At 41.9% G+C, this 22,563-nt stretch overlaps 1 protein-coding gene across 1 annotated transcript; it reads left to right on the forward strand.

Annotated features, from left to right (window-relative positions):
* Positions 1–641: 641 nt before the first annotated feature.
* LOC142186466 (uncharacterized) lies at positions 642–15,731 on the forward strand (the record flags this gene model as incomplete). Its single annotated transcript, XM_075261298.1, has 12 exons — positions 642–1,002; positions 4,495–4,824; positions 4,911–5,807; positions 5,992–6,054; positions 6,144–6,267; positions 6,478–6,640; positions 6,822–6,942; positions 7,041–7,137; positions 10,552–10,663; positions 10,748–10,878; positions 11,355–11,506; positions 15,400–15,731. Coding segments are annotated over 12 exons (2,841 nt in total), but the record flags the coding sequence as incomplete, so codon positions are not given.
* Positions 15,732–22,563: the final 6,832 nt, after the last annotated feature.

A 22,563-nucleotide genomic window follows, 5' to 3' on the forward strand; every position in this document is an offset into this window, starting at 1 on the left:
CACTTTAGTTGTTCTTTGCCCCGTGCCTGTAATTGTTCTGGCACCTCAGCAGCTCGCTGGGACACCATATAATGAGCGTGTTGTTGGCATCGATGATCTCCCTCAGCTCCGGTTGAGGAGAACTCTGTGACTTCTGGCTCCTTCATAGCTCTCGTTGTTTGTGACAAATTAGATTTTCTTTTTCCCGCCGTGTGTAATATCAGCAAACTGCCAATGTGGAGTAAAGGTGTTTTCCCCTCCAGTGTGTCAGCACTGCCTGGAGCAGATCAGATAATATGCAGATGCTTGTACACAATGGACTGAGGGTTAGCTGAGTGTTACATAGAGAGATAACAGACCTGGCTTTCTCAGAAGCTGAGATAAGAGCAGTGTAATATAGTTTAGTGTAATATATATATATATATATATATATATATATATATATATTATAGTATATGACCATAAATTCATAACAGTAGTGAAGCCATGCCATGTGTTACTCCAGGTTACAATCTATCTATGTAACAAATTTCATTCCAATCCGTTCAGATATTTTTGGTGACTGAGGAACAAACATCCAAACTGTCCCATGTATAATCTTAGTAGGGTAATACGGCCCCTATATGCTGTATACGGATATAACATTACTTTGTATCTCGCAGGTGTGTGTGAAGTATCTTCATGATGAATGTGATCTCGGTAAGGATTGTACGCGGCTTCATGTTTGCGGCTACTTCAGTCGAGGAGAATGTAATCGTCGCTTCTGCAAGTTCTCGCACCACATCTTGGAGTTCAGCTCTGACTTATTTCTCCGCTGTCGTATTCCTGAGGTTTCGGTTCAGAACTTTCAGATGCTTTGTACAGTGAAACACAATGAACGTCTCCAATCAGTGATGAACAATGAGAAGGGGAACCCCGCAGCACAACAACGCCGAGGTAGAAGAGGGGGGAGAAATAGAAACAAAAGGGGTTCTCAAGACGCCTCCAAAAGCCAAAGTCGAGGACGTCAACAAGAGAGATCAGGTGTGGTATACGGATTCATCAAGAAGGTGTTCTATTTCACTAAGACATTCAGTAATTAAAGGGGCGCTCCACTCCAAAAGGTAACTTAGATACTAGTAAACAACTGGGGAATGATATTCCAGGACTTGTAGGTGCAGATATGTTATAATACAGAGAGGTAGTCACAGCCCCGCCCCCTGTTACTGACACCCAGCTGTATATATCATGTCTGAGAGGTAGTCACAGCCCCGCCCCCTGTTACTGACAACCAGCTGTATATATCATGTCTGAGAGGTAGTCACAGCCCCGCCCCCTGTTACTGACACCCAGCTGTATATATCATGTCTGAGAGGTAGTCACAGCCCCGCCCCCTGTTACTGACACCCAGCTGTATATATCATGTCTGAGAGGTAGTCACAGCCCCGCCCCCTGTTACTGACAACCAGCTGTATATATCATGTCTGAGAGGTAGTCACAGCCCCGCCCCCTGTTACTGACAACCAGCTGTATATATCATGTCTGAGAGGTAGTCACAGCCCCGCCCCCTGTTACTGACAACCAGCCTGTATATATCATGTCTGAGAGGTAGTCACAGCCCCGCCCCCTGTTACTGACAACCAGCTGTATATATCATGTCTGAGAGGTAGTCACAGCCCCGCCCCCTGTTACTGACAACCAGCTGTATATATCATGTCTGAGAGGTAGTCACAGCCCCGCCCCCTGTTACTGACAACCAGCTGTATATATCATGTCTGAGAGGTAGTCACAGCCCCGCCCCCTGTTACTGACAACCAGCCTGTATATATCATGTCTGAGAGGTAGTCACAGCCCCGCCCCCTGTTACTGACAACCAGCCTGTATATATCATGTCTGAGAGGTAGTCACAGCCCCGCCCCCTGTTACTGACAACCAGCCTGTATATATCATGTCTGAGAGGTAGTCACAGCCCCGCCCCCTGTTACTGACAACCAGCCTGTATATATCATGTCTGAGAGGTAGTCACAGCCCCGCCCCCTGTTACTGACAACCAGCTGTATATATCATGTCTGAGAGGTAGTCACAGCCCCGCCCCCTGTTACTGACAACCAGCTGTATATATCATGTCTGAGAGGTAGTCACAGCCCCGCCCCCTGTTACTGACAACCAGCTGTATATATCATGTCTGAGAGGTAGTCACAGCCCCGCCCCCTGTTACTGACAACCAGCCTGTATATATCATGTCTGAGAGGTAGTCACAGCCCCGCCCCCTGTTACTGACAACCAGCTGTATATATCATGTCTGAGAGGTAGTCACAGCCCCGCCCCCTGTTACTGACAACCAGCCTGTATATATCATGTCTGAGAGGTAGTCACAGCCCCGCCCCCTGTTACTGACAACCAGCTGTATATATCATGTCTGAGAGGTAGTCACAGCCCCGCCCCCTGTTACTGACAACCAGCCTGTATATATCATGTCTGAGAGGTAGTCACAGCCCCGCCCCCTGTTACTGACAACCAGCCTGTATATACCATGTCTGAGAGGTAGTCACAGCCCCGCCCCCTGTTACTGACAACCAGCCTGTATATATCATGTCTGAGAGGTAGTCACAGCCCCGCCCCCTGTTACTGACAACCAGCCTGTATATATCATGTCTGAGAGGTAGTCACAGCCCCGCCCCCTGTTACTGACAACCAGCCTGTATATATCATGTCTGAGAGGTAGTCACAGCCCCGCCCCCTGTTACTGACAACCAGCTGTATATATCATGTCTGAGAGGTAGTCACAGCCCCGCCCCCTGTTACTGACAACCAGCTGTATATACCATGTCTGAGAGGTAGTCACAGCCCCGCCCCCTGTTACTGACAACCAGCTGTATATACCATGTCTGAGAGGTAGTCACAGCCCTGCCCCCTGTTACTGACAACCAGCTGTATATACCATGTCTGAGAGGTAGTCACAGCCCCGCCCCCTGTTACTGACAACCAGCCTGTATATATCATGTCTGAGAGGTAGTCACAGCCCCGCCCCCTGTTACTGACAACCAGCTGTATATACCATGTCTGAGAGGTTGTCACAGCCCCGCCCCCTGTTACTGACAACCAGCCTGTATATATCATGTCTGAGAGGTAGTCACAGCCCCGCCCCCTGTTACTGACAACCAGCCTGTATATATCATGTCTGAGAGGTAGTCACAGCCCCGCCCCCTGTTACTGACAACCAGCCTGTATATATCATGTCTGAGAGGTTGTCACAGCCCCGCCCCCTGTTACTGACAACCAGCCTGTATATATCATGTCTGAGAGGTTGTCACAGCCCCGCCCCCTGTTACTGACAACCAGCCTGTATATATCATGTCTGAGAGGTTGTCACAGCCCCGCCCCCTGTTACTGACAACCAGCTGTATATATCATGTCTGAGAGGTAGTCACAGCCCCGCCCCCTGTTACTGACAACCAGCTGTATATATCATGTCTGAGAGGTAGTCACAGCCCCGCCCCCTGTTACTGACAACCAGCCTGTATATATCATGTCTGAGAGGTTGTCACAGCCCCGCCCCCTGTTACTGACAACCAGCCTGTATATATCATGTCTGAGAGGTTGTCACAGCCCCGCCCCCTGTTACTGACAACCAGCTGTATATATCATGTCTGAGAGGTAGTCACAGCCCCGCCCCCTGTTACTGACAACCAGCTGTATATATCATGTCTGAGAGGTAGTCACAGCCCCGCCCCCTGTTACTGACAACCAGCCTGTATATATCATGTCTGAGAGGTAGTCACAGCCCCGCCCCCTGTTACTGACAACCAGCCTGTATATATCATGTCTGAGAGGTTGTCACAGCCCCGCCCCCTGTTACTGACAACCAGCTGTATATATCATGTCTGAGAGGTAGTCACAGCCCCGCCCCCTGTTACTGACAACCAGCCGTATATATCATGTCTGAGAGGTAGTCACAGCCCCGCCCCCTGTTACTGACAACCAGCTGTATATATCATGTCTGAGAGGTAGTCACAGCCCCGCCCCCTGTTACTGACAACCAGCCTGTATATATCATGTCTGAGAGGTAGTCACAGCCCCGCCCCCTGTTACTGACAACCAGCTGTATATATCATGTCTGAGAGGTAGTCACAGCCCCGCCCCCTGTTACTGACAACCAGCCTGTATATATCATGTCTGAGAGGTAGTCACAGCTCCGCCCCCTGTTACTGACAACCAGCCTGTATATATCATGTCTGAGAGGTTGTCACAGCCCCGCCCCCTGTTGATGACATCATTGATATAATGTAACAATATTATGTGATGTGATATGGGACGTATCCTACAGGTATCAGCTCAGTGGCCCTCAGTCACCTTCTAATCCTGTACTCTCTGACATCGGGCCTAAGGCAGAGGCTCCATGTACAGGCGGAGTCTTCGATCTATAGCACTGGGTTTGTTGACTCTTCGCGCTCCGATGCGTTGTGGACATTATGGAGTCCTGATCGCCGAGATCTGCTCCATTCCATGTATCTAATAAATTGTAATTCATTTCAGGGTCCAATTTTCGAGGGAGATCAAGTAGTCGGCCAATGTCAAAGAGTGGGGAGAGTGACGGCGACGATGAAGATTATGGAGATGAACCTCAGAAATCGAAGCTTGACCAGGTGATGGAAGATTGGTTTAGTTCCTCTCCAGCCAAATCGGGTGACAAAGGGGCTTCAGTGCTGGATGTGGCGGCCAGAACATCCCAAGTATTCCAACCCATGACGACACCAAGTGCGCACCACCCAACACCAACTGTAACCACCTCCAATGTGGTGATATTCTATAGGTCCGACATCCAACCCATACATCTGAAGGCCTCAGTGTCTTCTGCTCATCCAGGTATCGCTCCCCTTGTTGTCACTCCAAGTATCTACTGCTGTGAAAAATGACCATAACCCATAATAAATCCATGAATTTACCCACAGGTGGTCTCTTGGCTTCTTCCTCATCGGTCCCTCAGCCAAAATCTTCTACTACACCAGTTGCCACTGCAAGTTTAGTAAATGTTCCTTCAACAACTCCTGGGCCAAGTAGACCGGTTACTCTTCCTATGAAAGGCCCATCAGTGGCCAATTCCACTAAACCAGTGATGAACCCGTCTACGGTTCCACCAGAACCTCCTACAAGACCGAAGAGATTCATTGACTCGTCCACTAATGAGGTGGCCGCCTCAAGTCCAAGCCCGTATAGTGCTCAACCAGTTGCCACCATCAAACCAGTTACCTCACCAAGTCCTTCTGGTACTTCATCGACATCTTCTAGCAGATTAGATGAGAAGCCGGTGACCGCTTCAGTTACAAGCTCATCTAATGTCCAACCAGTTTCCATCATCAAACCAGTTGTTACCTCTCAAACAAGTCCATCTGGTGCCCCAACAACATCTTATAGCAGACTGCTTGATTATCAATCTTCTACTCAGGAGAAACCAGTGGTCACTCCCATAGTAAGCCCGTCCAGAAGTCAACCAGTGGCAACAAGTCCTGCAAGTCCATCTGGTGCCCCAACAACATCTTATAGCAGACTGCTTGATCATCCACCTTCTACTCAGAAGAAACCAGTGGTCACTCCCATTGTGAGCCCGTCCAGAACTCAACCAGTGGCCACAATAACACCAGTGGCCACAAGTCCTGCAAGTCCTTCCAGTGCTCCATCACCATCTTATACCAGACTGGTGGATTCTCCTACAAAAGGTCCATGTGATCCAGTCCAGCGCAGTGTCCATGTCCAGTCCATACTTGACCACTATATGAGGCCTACGTATTCCAATCACCTGGTCGATAGAACATCCACGCAAGAAGCGACCTACGTGTCACCAAAGAAAAGTAAGTCCATTGGGTCTACGAGTCGCCGAAAATGCGTATAGAGGTCCTATCAGGGGGGGGAAGGGGTCTGTACTACATAATATGATGAGTGTTATATTGGGCGTCTCTTTGCACCTCTCTATGTCACTGACGTGTTGATGACATCATAATGAAGGTTTTTATTTCACACTTGTTTGTTTTTCAGCGGAGCCCAACAAAGTCCCGGAGATCTGTGTTTCTAACGTTTGGAAATACTGCAAATTAGGAAGTAAGTGCCCCCCCCCCTCGGGGATTGTTAGGTGGAGGCCTGCTCTCCTGGTCAGGTGCTGGTAACGCAGGGTTCCCCTTTATTTGCAGATCGTTGCCCGTACATGCATTACTACCTGCCGTACCGCTGGCAGATTTATAAAGGAACCGACTGGGAAGACGTGTCCGATATGGAAGAGATTGAGAAATCCTACTGCGACCCCAAGGTGGACAGGTAAGGGATGGCCACCACCAGGTGTGAGTGGACTTAAAGGGGAGCGCCATCTAAATGGTCAGGCATGGAGGCCTATTATGAGTGGGTGCCATGGGATGGGATGATTCTGCCATAGGCTCCACTCTCATTACAGTCCATCACTTGTTCGTTGCTTGTGTATATTTGGGGACGGAGGATTCCCAGGTAACTCCTCCCACTATCCAATTTCAGGGTCCCATTGGTTGACTTTCTGACGATGAGATCTGGCAACCATCGCGTCCGTCGTCTCTCCACCGTCTCTTCCGTAACAAAGCCGTGTGATTACGTCCTGACCACTGAGTGGTTGTGGTACTGGAAGGATGAATATGGCGCCTGGACACAATATGGACACTCTGTAAGTTGTATCATGGGCGGTCTCCTGAGGTTCCTGGGGGTGCAGAGGTTGTGGTCACGCCCGGGCTCTAGAACCTGCAGGAGATGAAGACACCAGGGCTGTAATGGGCTTGTTACTGATGTCACAGAAGGTCCTCAGACACATCAGAAGTATTTCTCATGTTGGTTTTCTGTCCGTTTAGAACGTGAAACAAGTGAGCGCCGTCATATTGTGTGCGGACATCGAGAACGTCTATCTCTCCGATCCCACCAATGTTATGCCCTTCACTGCCGGCAACCAGAAATACGAGATCAACTTCCGAGGTCTGTGCGGGGCCCCAAACATATAAAGATAAATCAGTCAGTGTGGAGGACCCCTTTAAGGTGTCAGGGTGCCCTTTAACAATTGTCTCTTTTTTTAGAAATGAAGCAGAGGAACATTGTGTACATGACGGAGAAACCCGTGCGGCGGAGACCGAAATATCTCAGCTTTGAAGATGTGAAATTATTGAGAGGAAGGTAAAGCATCAGATTTATTATAACAGACAGACAGACATTACACCATGCGGGCTCGCTTACCTCTCCGTATACGGCTGATACAGCCCCAGTGTCAGAGAAGTTACACATTAGAGCGTAGCAGGTGAAAGTTACACAATAGAACAGAGATCACATATCAGAAGGGGAAAGTTACACAACAGAACATAGATCACATATCAGAAGGGGAAAGTTACACAATAGAACATAGAACACATATCAGAAGGTGAAAGTTACACAATAGAACATAGATCACATATCAGAAGGTGAAAGTTACACAATAGAACATAGAACACATATCAGAAGGTGAAAGTTACACAATAGAACATAGATCATATATCAGAAGGTGAAAGTTACATAATAGAACATAGAACACATATCAGAAGGGGAAAGTTACACAATAGAACATAGATCACATATCAGAAGGGGAAAGTTACACAATAGAACATAGATCACATATCAGAAGGTGAAAGATACACAATAGAACATAGATCATATAGCAGAAGGGGAAAGTTACACAATAGAACATAGATCACATATCAGAAGGGGAAAGTTACACAATAGAACAGAGATCACATATCAGAAGGTGAAAGTTACACAATAGAACATAGAACACATATCAGAAGGGGAAAGTTACACAACAGAACATAGATCACATATCAGAAGGTGAAAGATACACAACAGAACATAGATCACATATCAGAAGGGGAAAGTTACACAACAGAACATAGATCACATATCAGAAGGAGAAAGTTACACAACAGAACATAGATCACATATCAGAAGGTGAAAGTTACACAATAGAACATAGATCACATATCAGAAGGTGAAAGTTACACAATAGAACATAGAACACATATCAGAAGGAGAAAGTTACACAATAGAACATAGATCACATATCAGAAGGTGAAAGATACACAACAGAACAGAGATCACATATCAGAAGGGGAAAGTTACACAATAGAACATAGATCACATATCAGAAGGTGAAAGTTACATAATAGAACATAGATCACATATCAGAAGGTGAAAGTTACACATTAGAACATAGAACACATATCAGAAGGTGAAAGTTACACAATAGAACATAGATCACATATCAGTAGGGGAAAGTTACACAATAGATCATAGAACACATATCAGAAGGAGAAAGTTACACAATAGAACATAGATCACATATCAGAAGGGGAAAGTTACACAATAGAACATAGATCACATATCAGAAGGTGAAAGATACACAACAGAACATAGATCACATATCAGAAGGGGAAAGTTACACAACAGAACATAGATCACATATCAGAAGGGGAAAGTTACACAATAGAACATAGATCACATATCAGAAGGTGAAAGTTACACAACAGAACATAGATCACATATCAGAAGGGGAAAGTTACACAATAGAACATAGATCACATATCAGAAGGGGAAAGTTACACAACAGAACACAGATCACATATCAGAAGGGGAAAGTTACACAACAGAACATAGATCACATATCAGAAGGTGAAAGTTATACAATAGAACATAGATCATATATCAGAAGGTGAAAGTTACACAATAGAACAGAGATCACATATCAGAAGGTGAAAGTTACACAATAGAACATAGATCACATATCAGAAGGTGAAAGTTACACAACAGAACATAGATCACATATCAGAAGGTGAAAGATACACAATAGAACATAGAACACATATCAGTAGGGGAAAGTTACACAATAGATCATAGAACACATATCAGAAGGAGAAAGTTACACAATAGAACATAGATCACATATCAGAAGGTGAAAGTTACACAATAGAACATAGAACACATATCAGAAGGTGAAAGTTACACAATAGAACATAGATCACATATCAGAAGGTGAAAGTTACACAATAGAACATAGATCACATATCAGTAGGGGAAAGTTACACAATAGATCATAGAACACATATCAGAAGGAGAAAGTTACACAATAGAACATAGATCACATATCAGAAGGTGAAAGTTACATAATAGAACATAGATCACATATCAGAAGGTGAAAGTTACACAATAGAACATAGAACACATATCAGAAGGTGAAAGTTACACAATAGAACATAGATCACATATCAGTAGGGGAAAGTTACACAATAGATCATAGAACACATATCAGAAGGAGAAAGTTACACAATAGAACATAGATCATATATCAGAAGGTGAAAGTTACACAATAGAACAGAGATCACATATCAGAAGGGGAAAGTTACACAACAGAACATAGATCACATATCAGAAGGTGAAAGATACACAACAGAACATAGATCACATATCAGAAGGTGAAAGATACACAACAGAACATAGATCACATATCAGAAGGGGAAAGTTACACAACAGAACATAGATCACATATCAGAAGGGGAAAGTTACACAATAGAACATAGATCACATATCAGAAGGTGAAAGTTACACAACAGAACATAGATCACATATCAGAAGGGGAAAGTTACACAATAGAACATAGATCACATATCAGAAGGTGAAAGTTACACAATAGATCATAGAACACATATCAGAAGGAGAAAGTTACACAATAGAACATAGATCACATATCAGAAGGTGAAAGTTACATAATAGAACATAGATCACATATCAGAAGGTGAAAGTTACACAATAGAACATAGAACACATATCAGAAGGTGAAAGTTACACAATAGAACATAGATCACATATCAGTAGGGGAAAGTTACACAATAGATCATAGAACACATATCAGAAGGAGAAAGTTACACAATAGAACATAGATCATATATCAGAAGGTGAAAGTTACACAATAGAACAGAGATCACATATCAGAAGGGGAAAGTTACACAACAGAACATAGATCACATATCAGAAGGTGAAAGATACACAACAGAACATAGATCACATATCAGAAGGTGAAAGATACACAACAGAACATAGATCACATATCAGAAGGGGAAAGTTACACAACAGAACATAGATCACATATCAGAAGGGGAAAGTTACACAATAGAACATAGATCACATATCAGAAGGTGAAAGTTACACAACAGAACATAGATCACATATCAGAAGGGGAAAGTTACACAATAGAACATAGATCATATATCAGAAGGTGAAAGTTACACAATAGAACAGAGATCACATATCAGAAGGTGAAAGTTACACAATAGAACATAGATCACATATCAGAAGGTGAAAGATACACAATAGAACATAGATCACATGTTCTATTGTGTATCTTTCACCTTCTGATATGTGATCTATGTTCTATTGTGTATCTTTCACCTTCTGATATGTCACTTATATCCTATTGTGAAGATCATAGGGTCAGACATTTAGAAGTCATTACATTTTGTTCTCTGCACATTGTACACATTTCATTCTCATACTTTTTTCTTCTTTCAGTACAAAATCGGCAGCAGCTCAGTCGCCCCTGAAGTCGGGATCGTCCCCCCTGAAGCCTGACATCTACCCGAGTACATGGGACACTCAGGCCATGCCGGAGATCGGCTGTCAGGTAATGTCAGAGTCTCTAGGACTGGTGACTGGTGGACACGAGACATGAGACAGGAGGCGATCACTTCTCTTCTGTCCCACATAGAAAGTTCCGGTGCCCAAGACATCCAGCGAATTCTCAGAGATTGTCAACAACTTCACCAAGACGGTCAGTGGACATGTGGTGAAGAAGATGTGGCGGCTCCAGAATTCATCTCTGTGGCAGGTCTACCAGTGGTACGTCGGCTCCTCATCCATATGTCCGCAGTGTTTACTATGTCCCCATAGGTGGAGGAATAGATAAGAGGTGGCCATGTTATGTGATACCCAGCGCCTATGGATTTAGGGGCACCGTCTCTTGTTACACTGGGTAGGGGGACCCTATAGAGTTAGTATACCGCAGCTCCTGGTGACCCCCGTTACTCTGGGTAGGGGGACCCTATAGAGTTAGTATACCGCAGCTCGTGGTGACCCCCGTTACTCTGGGTAGGGGGACCTATAGAGTTAGTATACCGCAGCTCCTGGTGACCCCCGTTACTCTGGGTAGGGGGACCTATAGAGTTAGTATACCGCAGCTCCTGGTGACCCCCGTTACTCTGGGTAGGGGGACCCTATAGAGTTAGTATACCGCAGCTCCTGGTGACCCATCCCCTGTTATTCTGGGTTTTCGGACTGTTTATGGACTTTTCTAATGTTGTATGTTTGGATTTAAGGCAAAAGGAACAGATGAGAAAAGTCAGTCCAGGGCGAGAGGTGAAAGAAATCCGGTTATTCCACGGCACAGAGAAAACGCACATCGACGCCATCTGTAATCAGAATTTTGATTGGCGGATCTGCGGCATCCATGGCACCGTGTATGGACAAGGTAGGGCACATTGTTATCCAATAGGGGCTGCAAATGACCCTGAGTGACCCTGACCGTACAGATCCTGTGTACAGAGCAATACACACATATACACACACATACACATTACACACATATATACATTACACACATACACATTACACACACATACATATTACTCACATACACATTATACATATACACACATATACACATTACACACACATATACATTACACACATATACATTACACACATATATACATTACACACACATACATTACACACATACAGTATATACATATTACACATATATACATATTACACACATATACATTACACACATATATACATTACACACACATATATACATTACACACATATATACATTACACACATATATACATTACACACATATATACATTACACACACATACATTATACACATACAGTATATACATATTACACACATATATACATTACACACACATATATACATTACACACACATATATACATTACACACACATATATACATTACACACATATATACATTACACACACATATATACATTACACACACATATATACATTACACACACATATATACATTACACACACATATATACATTACACACATATATACATTACACACACATATATACATTACACACACATATATACATTACACACATATATATATTACACACACATATATACATTACACACACATATATACATTACACACATATATACATTACACACACATATATACATTACACACACATATATACATTACACACACATATATACATTACACACATATATACATTACACACATATATACATTACACACACATATATACATTACACACACATATATACATTACACACATATATACATTACACACATATATACATTACACACACATATATACATTACACACACATATATACATTACACACATATATATATTACACACACATATATACATTACACACACATATATACATTACACACATATATACATTACACACATATATACATTACACACACATATATACATTACACACACATATATAGATTACACACATATATACATTACACACACATATATACATTACACACATATATACATTACACACACATATATACATTACACACACATATATACATTACACACACATATATACATTACACACACATATATACATTACACACACATATATACATTACACACACATACATTACACACATACAGTATATACATATTACACATATATACATATTACACACATATACATTACACACATATATACATTACACACACATACATTATACACATACAGTATATACATATTACACACATATATACATTACACACACATATATACATTACACACATATATACATTACACACACATATATACATTACACACACATATATACATTACACACACATATATACATTACACACATATATATATTACACACACATATATACATTACACACACATATATACATTACACACACATATATACATTACACACACATATATACATTACACACATATATATATTACACACACATATATACATTACACACACATATATACATTACACACATATATACATTACACACATATATACATTACACACACATATATACATTACACACACATATATACATTACACACATATATATATTACACACACATATATACATTACACACACATATATACATTACACACATATATACATTACACACATATATACATTACACACACATATATACATTACACACATATATACATTACACACACATATATACATTACACACACATATATACATTACACACACATATATACATTACACACACATATATACATTACACACATATATACATTACACACACATATATACATTACACACACATATATACATTACACACATATATATATTACACACACATATATACATTACACACACATATATACATTACACACATATATACATTACACACACATATATACATTACACACACATATATACATTACACACACATATATACATTACACACATATATACATTACACACATATATACATTACACACACATATATACATTACACACACATATATACATTACACACACATATATACATTACACACACATATATACATTACACACATATATACATTACACACACATATATACATTACACACACATATATACATTACACACACATATATACATTACACACACATATATACATTACACACATATATACATTACACACATATATACATTACACACACATATATACATTACACACACATATATACATTACACACATATATATATTACACACACATATATACATTACACACACATATATACATTACACACATATATACATTACACACATATATACATTACACACACATATATACATTACACACACATATATAGATTACACACATATATACATTACACACACATATATACATTACACACATATATACATTACACACACATATATACATTACACACACATATATACATTACACACACATATATACATTACACACACATATATACATTACACACACATATATACATTACACACACATACATTACACACATACAGTATATACATATTACACATATATACATATTACACACATATACATTACACACATATATACATTACACACACATACATTATACACATACAGTATATACATATTACACACATATATACATTACACACACATATATACATTACACACATATATACATTACACACACATATATACATTACACACACATATATACATTACACACACATACATTATACACATACAGTATATACATATTACACACATATATACATTACACACATATATACATTACACACACATATATACATTACACACACATATATACATTACACACATATATATATTACACACACATATATACATTACACACACATATATACATTACACACATATATACATTACACACATATATACATTACACACACATATATACATTACACACATATATACATTACACACACATATATACATTACACACACATATATACATTACACACACATATATACATTACACACACATATATACATTACACACACATACATTACACACATACAGTATATACATATTACACATATATACATATTACACACATATACATTACACACATATATACATTACACACACATACATTATACACATACAGTATATACATATTACACACATATATACATTACACACACATATATACATTACACACATATATACATTACACACACATATATACATTACACACACATATATACATTACACACACATATATACATTACACACACATACATTATACACATACAGTATATACATATTACACACATATATACATTACACACATATATACATTACACACACATATATACATTACACACACATACATTATACACATACAGTATATACATTACACACACATATATACATTACACACATATATACATTACACACATATATACATTACACACACATATATACATTACACACACATATATATATTACACACACATATATACATTACACACATATACATTACACACACATACATTATACACATACAGTATATACATTACACACACATATATACATTACACACATATATACATTACACACATATATACATTACACACACATATATACATTACACACACATATATACATTACACACACATATATACATTACACACATATACATATTACACAAATTATCAGAATGATACACATGTAGGTGACCTGTGACCTTTGTGGTCGCACAACTCCCAGCAGCCCTGACATATTTGCTTCTTCCCGTCTTCTCTATAGGAAGTTACTTTGCCCGAGACGCCTCGTACTCCCATAACTACTCCACACCGACACTTGGCGGGACACGGACCATGTTTGTAGCTCGTGTACTGGTCGGCGACTACATCACTGGGAACCCCCACATGAAGCGCCCGCCCCTGAGACCGGGCAGCAGCACGCGCTACTACGACTCCTGTGTGGACAACGCCGCCAACCCCTCCATCTTTGTGGTGTTCGAGAAGCATCAGATCTACCCGGAGTATCTACTGGAGTACGAAGAAGAAGCGAAAAAGTCCTGCGTCATCTGCTGAGGAGCCGAATGTCACCCAAGGAGGAGCAAGACCGAAATATCTCCTGAAGACTGTCACAAACCTCCCCATCTGTCATCTCTGCATGGACCGTGAACCAGCAGCGACTCCTAGGACAGTAGTCACATGTGTCATACGTGTCCTGAGTCTGAGCGGTCACGGGCTGCCCTCCTGCTGCATTGCATTGTGGGAGATGTCGTGGGTTTATGTGAAAACCATTATATCTCCCATTACTTAGGAACTTGCTGTACTGAACACGTGTCACCAGGGGGCAGCAAAGAGATGTCTGTGTACGAATCCTGCACAATAGTGACTGCAGCTCTGGATGTGACTAGAGTAACACTACATGTGTGGTCATCCTGAACACACTGGAGGCAGCACCTTTATGGGGTGTAATGTCCTTCACCCTTATTCGTATTCCTCAAGCTACCCTACCTAGTCTTGGGCTACAACTCGGGGCCTCTGAGCCCCCAGGTGAGGATTAGTGATGTCACTATGTAGGCGTGGTGACATCATGTGCTGGGGTGGGCGGCGGACTGACCCTGGTCACCCTGCTCTAGCGCCTCCCCTGGTTGGCAGGCATCCTGGACTCGTATCTCTGGACTCGGCTCCGTCTTGTGTTGTCCATTATGGGGTAAAATGACAACTATTGTAACCCTTTCCTGACATCTGGGCCGTGGATGTTGGGGCATTAGACATGGCGCCCGCGCAGAAGCCGACAATCCCAATGGCCGACGCGCAATTTGTTTTGGTGCTTTTGTGTTTCCCAGTGTAAGCGCTCCTGGTGTCAGGGAGTCGGGGCCTGGAGGGAGACGCCTCGGCATTGGGTGTCCGTCCTAAAACCTGACCCAAGTGAAGACTGTGGAGAATCTTATAGATAAAGGAACTTAGAAGTGACCTGGAGCCAAGTCTCCAAGTATCAAGTGGCCTCAACATCAGGGCCGACTCCTCAGAGGCGCCATCTTAGATGAAGGCTCATGGTCCCCGAAACGTCTCAGCATCAGATCTAAGGAGAACGTTGTCTAATAAATCCACGTGAGAAGACGTCGCGGTAGAGAATATGATATCAGGCTATAGATTATTGGATTGTGATGTCAGGCTATAGATTACTGGATTGTGATGTCAGGCTATAGATTACTGGATTGTATATTGATTACGGTTATTTTTCTCTTTGTTGTATTGGGATGATTTGGATATCTTGTTGTTTTGTGATTTATAATTGTGATCTAATTGTCTCCGCCCATTTGATGGGGCGCGGCAGGCATTACCTGCGTATAATACGCAATTATTGGATGTGGAGAAGGTGTAAATCCAGTTCAGCCTGACAGACGACATCTCTGCCCCGACCGCTATACGGGTAGAAGTCCCTGCGTATTATACAGGCTGTATACGGGATCTGACACCTCGTGTGACTTGTGTAACTCCTATAATGTGATACTGACACTTCTTATACAACGGCCACAATAACACTAAGAATATCCAGAAGGTTCCTGCGCCATTTACTGTCCGGTCTGAGTCCTGGCAAATCAATAAACCTTCAATGAAAAAATCTCTAACTTTTATTGTTAATTATTAATACAGATACATTGTAGCAGCGCATTCACAACTGACACCGCACGGAGCATTGCCCGAGGCGATAAAGCCCCTCCCACAATGGCGTAGGGGCCGGCGAACCAACAGGTAAGTGTCCAATAAGGAGGCCGTAATGGACATTCTAGATAGAGTGTTGGCCAAAAGTATTGGCCCCCCTGCAGTTCTGTCAGATAATCCTCCTGTTCTTCCAGATAATGATTACAGTCACAAATTCTTTGGTATTATCTTCATGTAATTTGTCTTCAATGGAAAACCACAAAAAGAATTGTCAAAAAGCCAAATTGGATATAATTCCACAGCAAACATAAAAAAGGGGTGGACAAAAGTATTGGCACTGTCTGAAAAATCATGTGATGCTTCTGTAATTTGTGTAATTACCAGCACCTGTTACTTACCTGAGGCACCTAACAGGTGGTGGCAATAACTAAATCACACTTGCAGCCAGGTGAAATGGATTAAAGTTGACTCCACCTCTGTCCTGTGTCCTTGTGTGACCACATTGAGCATGGAGAAAAGAAAGAAGACCAAAGAACTGTCTGAGGACTTGAGAAGCAAAATTGTGAGGAAGCCTGAGCAATCTCAAGGCTACAAGTCCATCTCCAAAGCCCTGAATGTTCCTGTGTCTACCGTGCGCAGTGTCAGTAAGAAGTGTAAAGCCCATGGCCCTGTGGCTAACCTCCCTAGATGTGGACGGAGAAGAAACATTGACCAGAGATTTCACCGCAAGATTGTGCGGATGGCGGATAAAGAACCACGACTAACATCCAAACAAGTCCAAGCTGCCCTGCAGTCCGAGGGTACAACAGTGTCACCCCGTACTATCCAGCGTCAGCGTCTGAATGAGAAGGGACTGTATGGTAGGAGACCCAGGAAGACCCCACTTCTTACCCACAGACAGAAGCCAGGCTGGAGTTTGCCAAAACTTACCTGAGAAAGCCAAAACTGTTCTGGAAGAATGTTCTCTGGTCAGAGGAGACAAAAGTAGGAAAAGGCCTCAACATAGAGATTACAGGGAAAAAGAGAAGAAGACGCCCCCTACAGTCAGACATGGCGGAGGTCCCTGATGGTTTGGGGTTGCTTTGCCGCCTCTGGCACTGGACTGCTTGACCGTGTGCATGGCATTATGAAGTCTGAAGATGGCCAACACATTGTGCAGCATCATGTAGGGCCCAGTGTGAGAAAGCTGGGTCTCCCCCCTCAGAGGTCAGGGCTCTTCCAGCAGGACAAGGACCCAAAACACACTTCAGGTCAGCACTAGAAAATGGTGGTGAGAGAAAGCCCTGGAGACTTGTAAAGTGGCAGCAATGAGTCCAGCCCTGAATCCCATAGAACACCTGTGGGGGAGGGGGAGGAGAGATCTCTTGGTGGCAGTTTGGAGAAGGCCCCTTCACATCTCAGGGGGGACCGCGAGCAGGAGCCAAAGAAGAAGGGTCTAAGATTCCAGCAGAGCCTTGTAAGAAACTCATTGCTGGTTAGCGGAAGCGGTTGTGCGCAGTTATTGTGTCTAAAGGTTGTGCTACCAAGTATTAGGCTGAGGGCGCCAATACTTCTGTCCGCACCAGTTCTGGAGTTTTGTGTAAAATGATCAATGATGTGACTTTTTTTTCATTCTCTTTTGTGTTTTTTCATTGCAAACAAAATAACTGAAGATATTACCAAAGAGTTTGTGCTGTGTAATCATTATCTGGGGACAGCGAGGATTATCTGACAGGACTGCAGGGGGCGATACTTATACTGTATATACCCTGTGTCACTTATATACTATATAAGAGTCTGTGCTGTGTAATCATTATCTGGGGGACAGCGAGGATTATCTGACAGGACTGCAGGGGGCGATACTTATACTGTATATACCCTGTGTCACTTATATACTATATAAGAGTTTGTGCTGTGTAATCAGTATCTGGGGACATCGAGGATTATCTGACAGGACTGCAGGGGGCGATACTTATACTGTATATACCCTGTGTCACTTATATACTATATAAGAGTCTGTGCTGTGTAATCATCATCTGGGGGACAGCGAGGATTATCTGACAGGACTGCAGGGGGCGATACTTATACTGTATATACCCTGTGTCACTTATATACTATATAAGAGTCTGTGCTGTGTAATCATTATCTGGGGGACAGCGAGGATTATCTGACAGGACTGCAGGGGGCGATACTTATACTGTATATACCCTGTGTCACTTATATACTAAATACAGAGTCTGTGCTGTGTAATCATTATCTGGGGACAGCGAGGATTATCTGACAGGACTGCAGGGGGCGATACTTATACTGTATATACCCTGTGTCACTTATATACTATATAAGAGTCTGTGCTGTGTAATCATTATCTGGGGACAGCGAGGATTATCTGACAGGACTGCAGGGGGCGATACTTATACTGTATATACCCTGTGTCACTTATATACTATATAAGAGTCTGTGCTGTGTAATCATTATCTGGGGGACACCGAGGATTATCTGACAGAACTGCAGGGGGCGATACTTATACTGTATATACCCTGTGTCACTTATATACTATATAAGAGTCTGTGCTGTGTAATCATTATCTGGGGACAGTGAGGATTATCTGACAGGACTGCAGGGGGCGATACTTATACTGTATATACCCTGTGTCACTTATATACTATATAAGAGTCTGTGCTGTGTAATCATCATCTGGGGGACAGCGAGGATTATCTGACAGGACTGCAGGGGGCGATACTTATACTGTATATACCCTGTGTCACTTATATACTATATAAGAGTCTGTGCTGTGTAATCATTATCTGGGGGACAGCGAGGATTATCTGACAGGACTGCAGGGGGCGATACTTATACTGTATATACCCTGTGTCACTTATATACTAAATACAGAGTCTGTGCTGTGTAATCATTATCTGGGGACACCGAGGATTATCTGACAGGACTGCAGGGGGCGATACTTATACTGTATATACCCTGTGTCACTTATATACTATATAAGAGTCTGTGCTGTGTAATCATTATCTGGGGGACAGCGAGGATTATCTGACAGGACTGCAGGGGGCGATACTTATACTGTATATACCCTGTGTCACTTATATACTATATAAGAGTTTGTGCTGTGTAATCATTATCTGGGGACAGCGAGGATTATCTGACAGGACTGCAGGGGGCGATACTTATACTGTATATACCCTGTGTCACTTATATACTATATAAGAGTCTGTGCTGTGTAATCATTATCTGGGGGACAGCGAGGATTATCTGACAGGACTGCAGGGGGCGATACTTATACTGTATATACCCTGTGTCACTTATATACTATATAAGAGTTTGTGCTGTGTAATCATTATCTGGGGGACAGCGAGGATTATCTGACAGGACTGCAGGGGGCGATACTTATACTGTATATACCCTGTGTCACTTATATACTATATAAGAGTCTGTGCTGTGTAATCATTATCTGGGGACAACGAGGATTATCTGACAGGACTGCAGGGGGCGATACTTATACTGTATATACCCTGTGTCACTTATATACTATATAAGAGTCTGTGCTGTGTAATCATTATCTGGGGGACAGCGAGGATTATCTGACAGGACTGCAGGGGGCGATACTTATACTGTATATACCCTGTGTCACTTATATACTATATAAGAGTCTGTGCTGTGTAATCATTATCTGGGGACAGCGAGGATTATCTGACAGAACTGCAGGGGGCGATACTTATACTGTATATACCCTGTGTCACTTATATACTATATAAGAGTCTGTGCTGTGTAATCATTATCTGGGGACACCGAGGATTATCTGACAGGACTGCAGGGGGCGATACTTATACTGTATATACCCTGTGTCACTTATATACTATATAAGAGTCTGTGCTGTGTAATCATTATCTGGGGAACAGTGAGGATTATCTGACAGGACTGCAGGGGGCGATACTTATACTGTATATACCCTGTGTCACTTATATACTATATAAGAGTCTGTGCTTGTAATCATTATCTGGGGGACAGCGAGGATTATCTGACGGGACTGCAGGGGGCGATACATATACTGTATATACCCTGTGTCACTTATATACTATAGAAGAGTCTGTGCTGTGTAATCATTATCTGGGGGACAGCGAGGATTATCTGACAGGACTGCAGGGGGCGATACTTATACTGTATATACCCTGTGTCACTTATATACTATATAAGAGTCTGTGCTGTGTAATCATTATCTGGGGGACAGCGAGGATTATCTGACAGGACTGCAGGGGGCGATACTTATACTGTATATACCCTGTGTCACTTATATACTATATAAGAGTCTGTGCTGTGTAATCATTATCTGGGGGACAGCGAGGATTATCTGACAGAACTGCAGGGGGCGATACTTATACTGTATATACCCTGTGTCACTTATATACTATATAAGAGTCTGTGCTGTGTAATCATTATCTGGGGACAGCGAGGATTATCTGACAGGACTGCAGGGGGCGATACTTATACTGTATATACCCTGTGTCACTTACAGTCCTATGAAAAGGTTTGGGCACCCCTATTAATCTTCATCATTTTTAGTTCTAAATATTTTGGTATTTGCAACAGCCATTTCAGTTTGATATATCTAATAACTGATGGACACAGTAATATTTCAGGATTGAAATGAGGTTTATTGTACTAACAGAAAATGTGCAATATGCATTAAACCAAAATTTGACCGGTGCAAAAGTATGGGCACCTCAACAGAAAAGTGACATTAATATTTAGTAGATCCTCCTTTTGCAAAGATAACAGCCTCTAGTCGCTTCCTGTAGCTTTTAATCAGTTCCTGGATCCTGGATAAAGGTATTTTGGACAAACAATTCAAGTTCAGTTAAGTTAGATGGTTGCCGAGCATGGACAGCCCGCTTCCAATCATCCCACAGATGTTCAATGATATTCAGGTCTGGGGACTGGGATGGCCATTCCAGAACATTGTCATTGTTCCTCTGCATGAATGCCTGAGGATTTGGAGCGGTGTTTTGGATCATTGTCTTGCTGAAATATCCATCCCCGGCGTAACTTCAACTTCGTCACTGATTCTTGAACATTATTCTCAAGAATCTGCTGATACTGAGTGGAATCCATGCGACTCTCAACTTTAACAAGATTCCCGGTGCCGGCATTGGCCACACAGCCCCAAAGCATGATGGAACCTCCACCAAATCTTACAGTGGGTAGCAAGTGTTTTTCTTGGAATGCTGTTTCTTTTTGGACGCCATGCATAACGCCTTTTTTTATAACCAAACAACTCAATCTTTGTTTCCAAAATGAA

This window comes from Leptodactylus fuscus, unplaced genomic scaffold (assembly GCF_031893055.1).
Source record: "Leptodactylus fuscus isolate aLepFus1 unplaced genomic scaffold, aLepFus1.hap2 HAP2_SCAFFOLD_1049, whole genome shotgun sequence".
In the NCBI taxonomy this organism is placed as follows: domain Eukaryota; kingdom Metazoa; phylum Chordata; class Amphibia; order Anura; family Leptodactylidae; genus Leptodactylus; species Leptodactylus fuscus.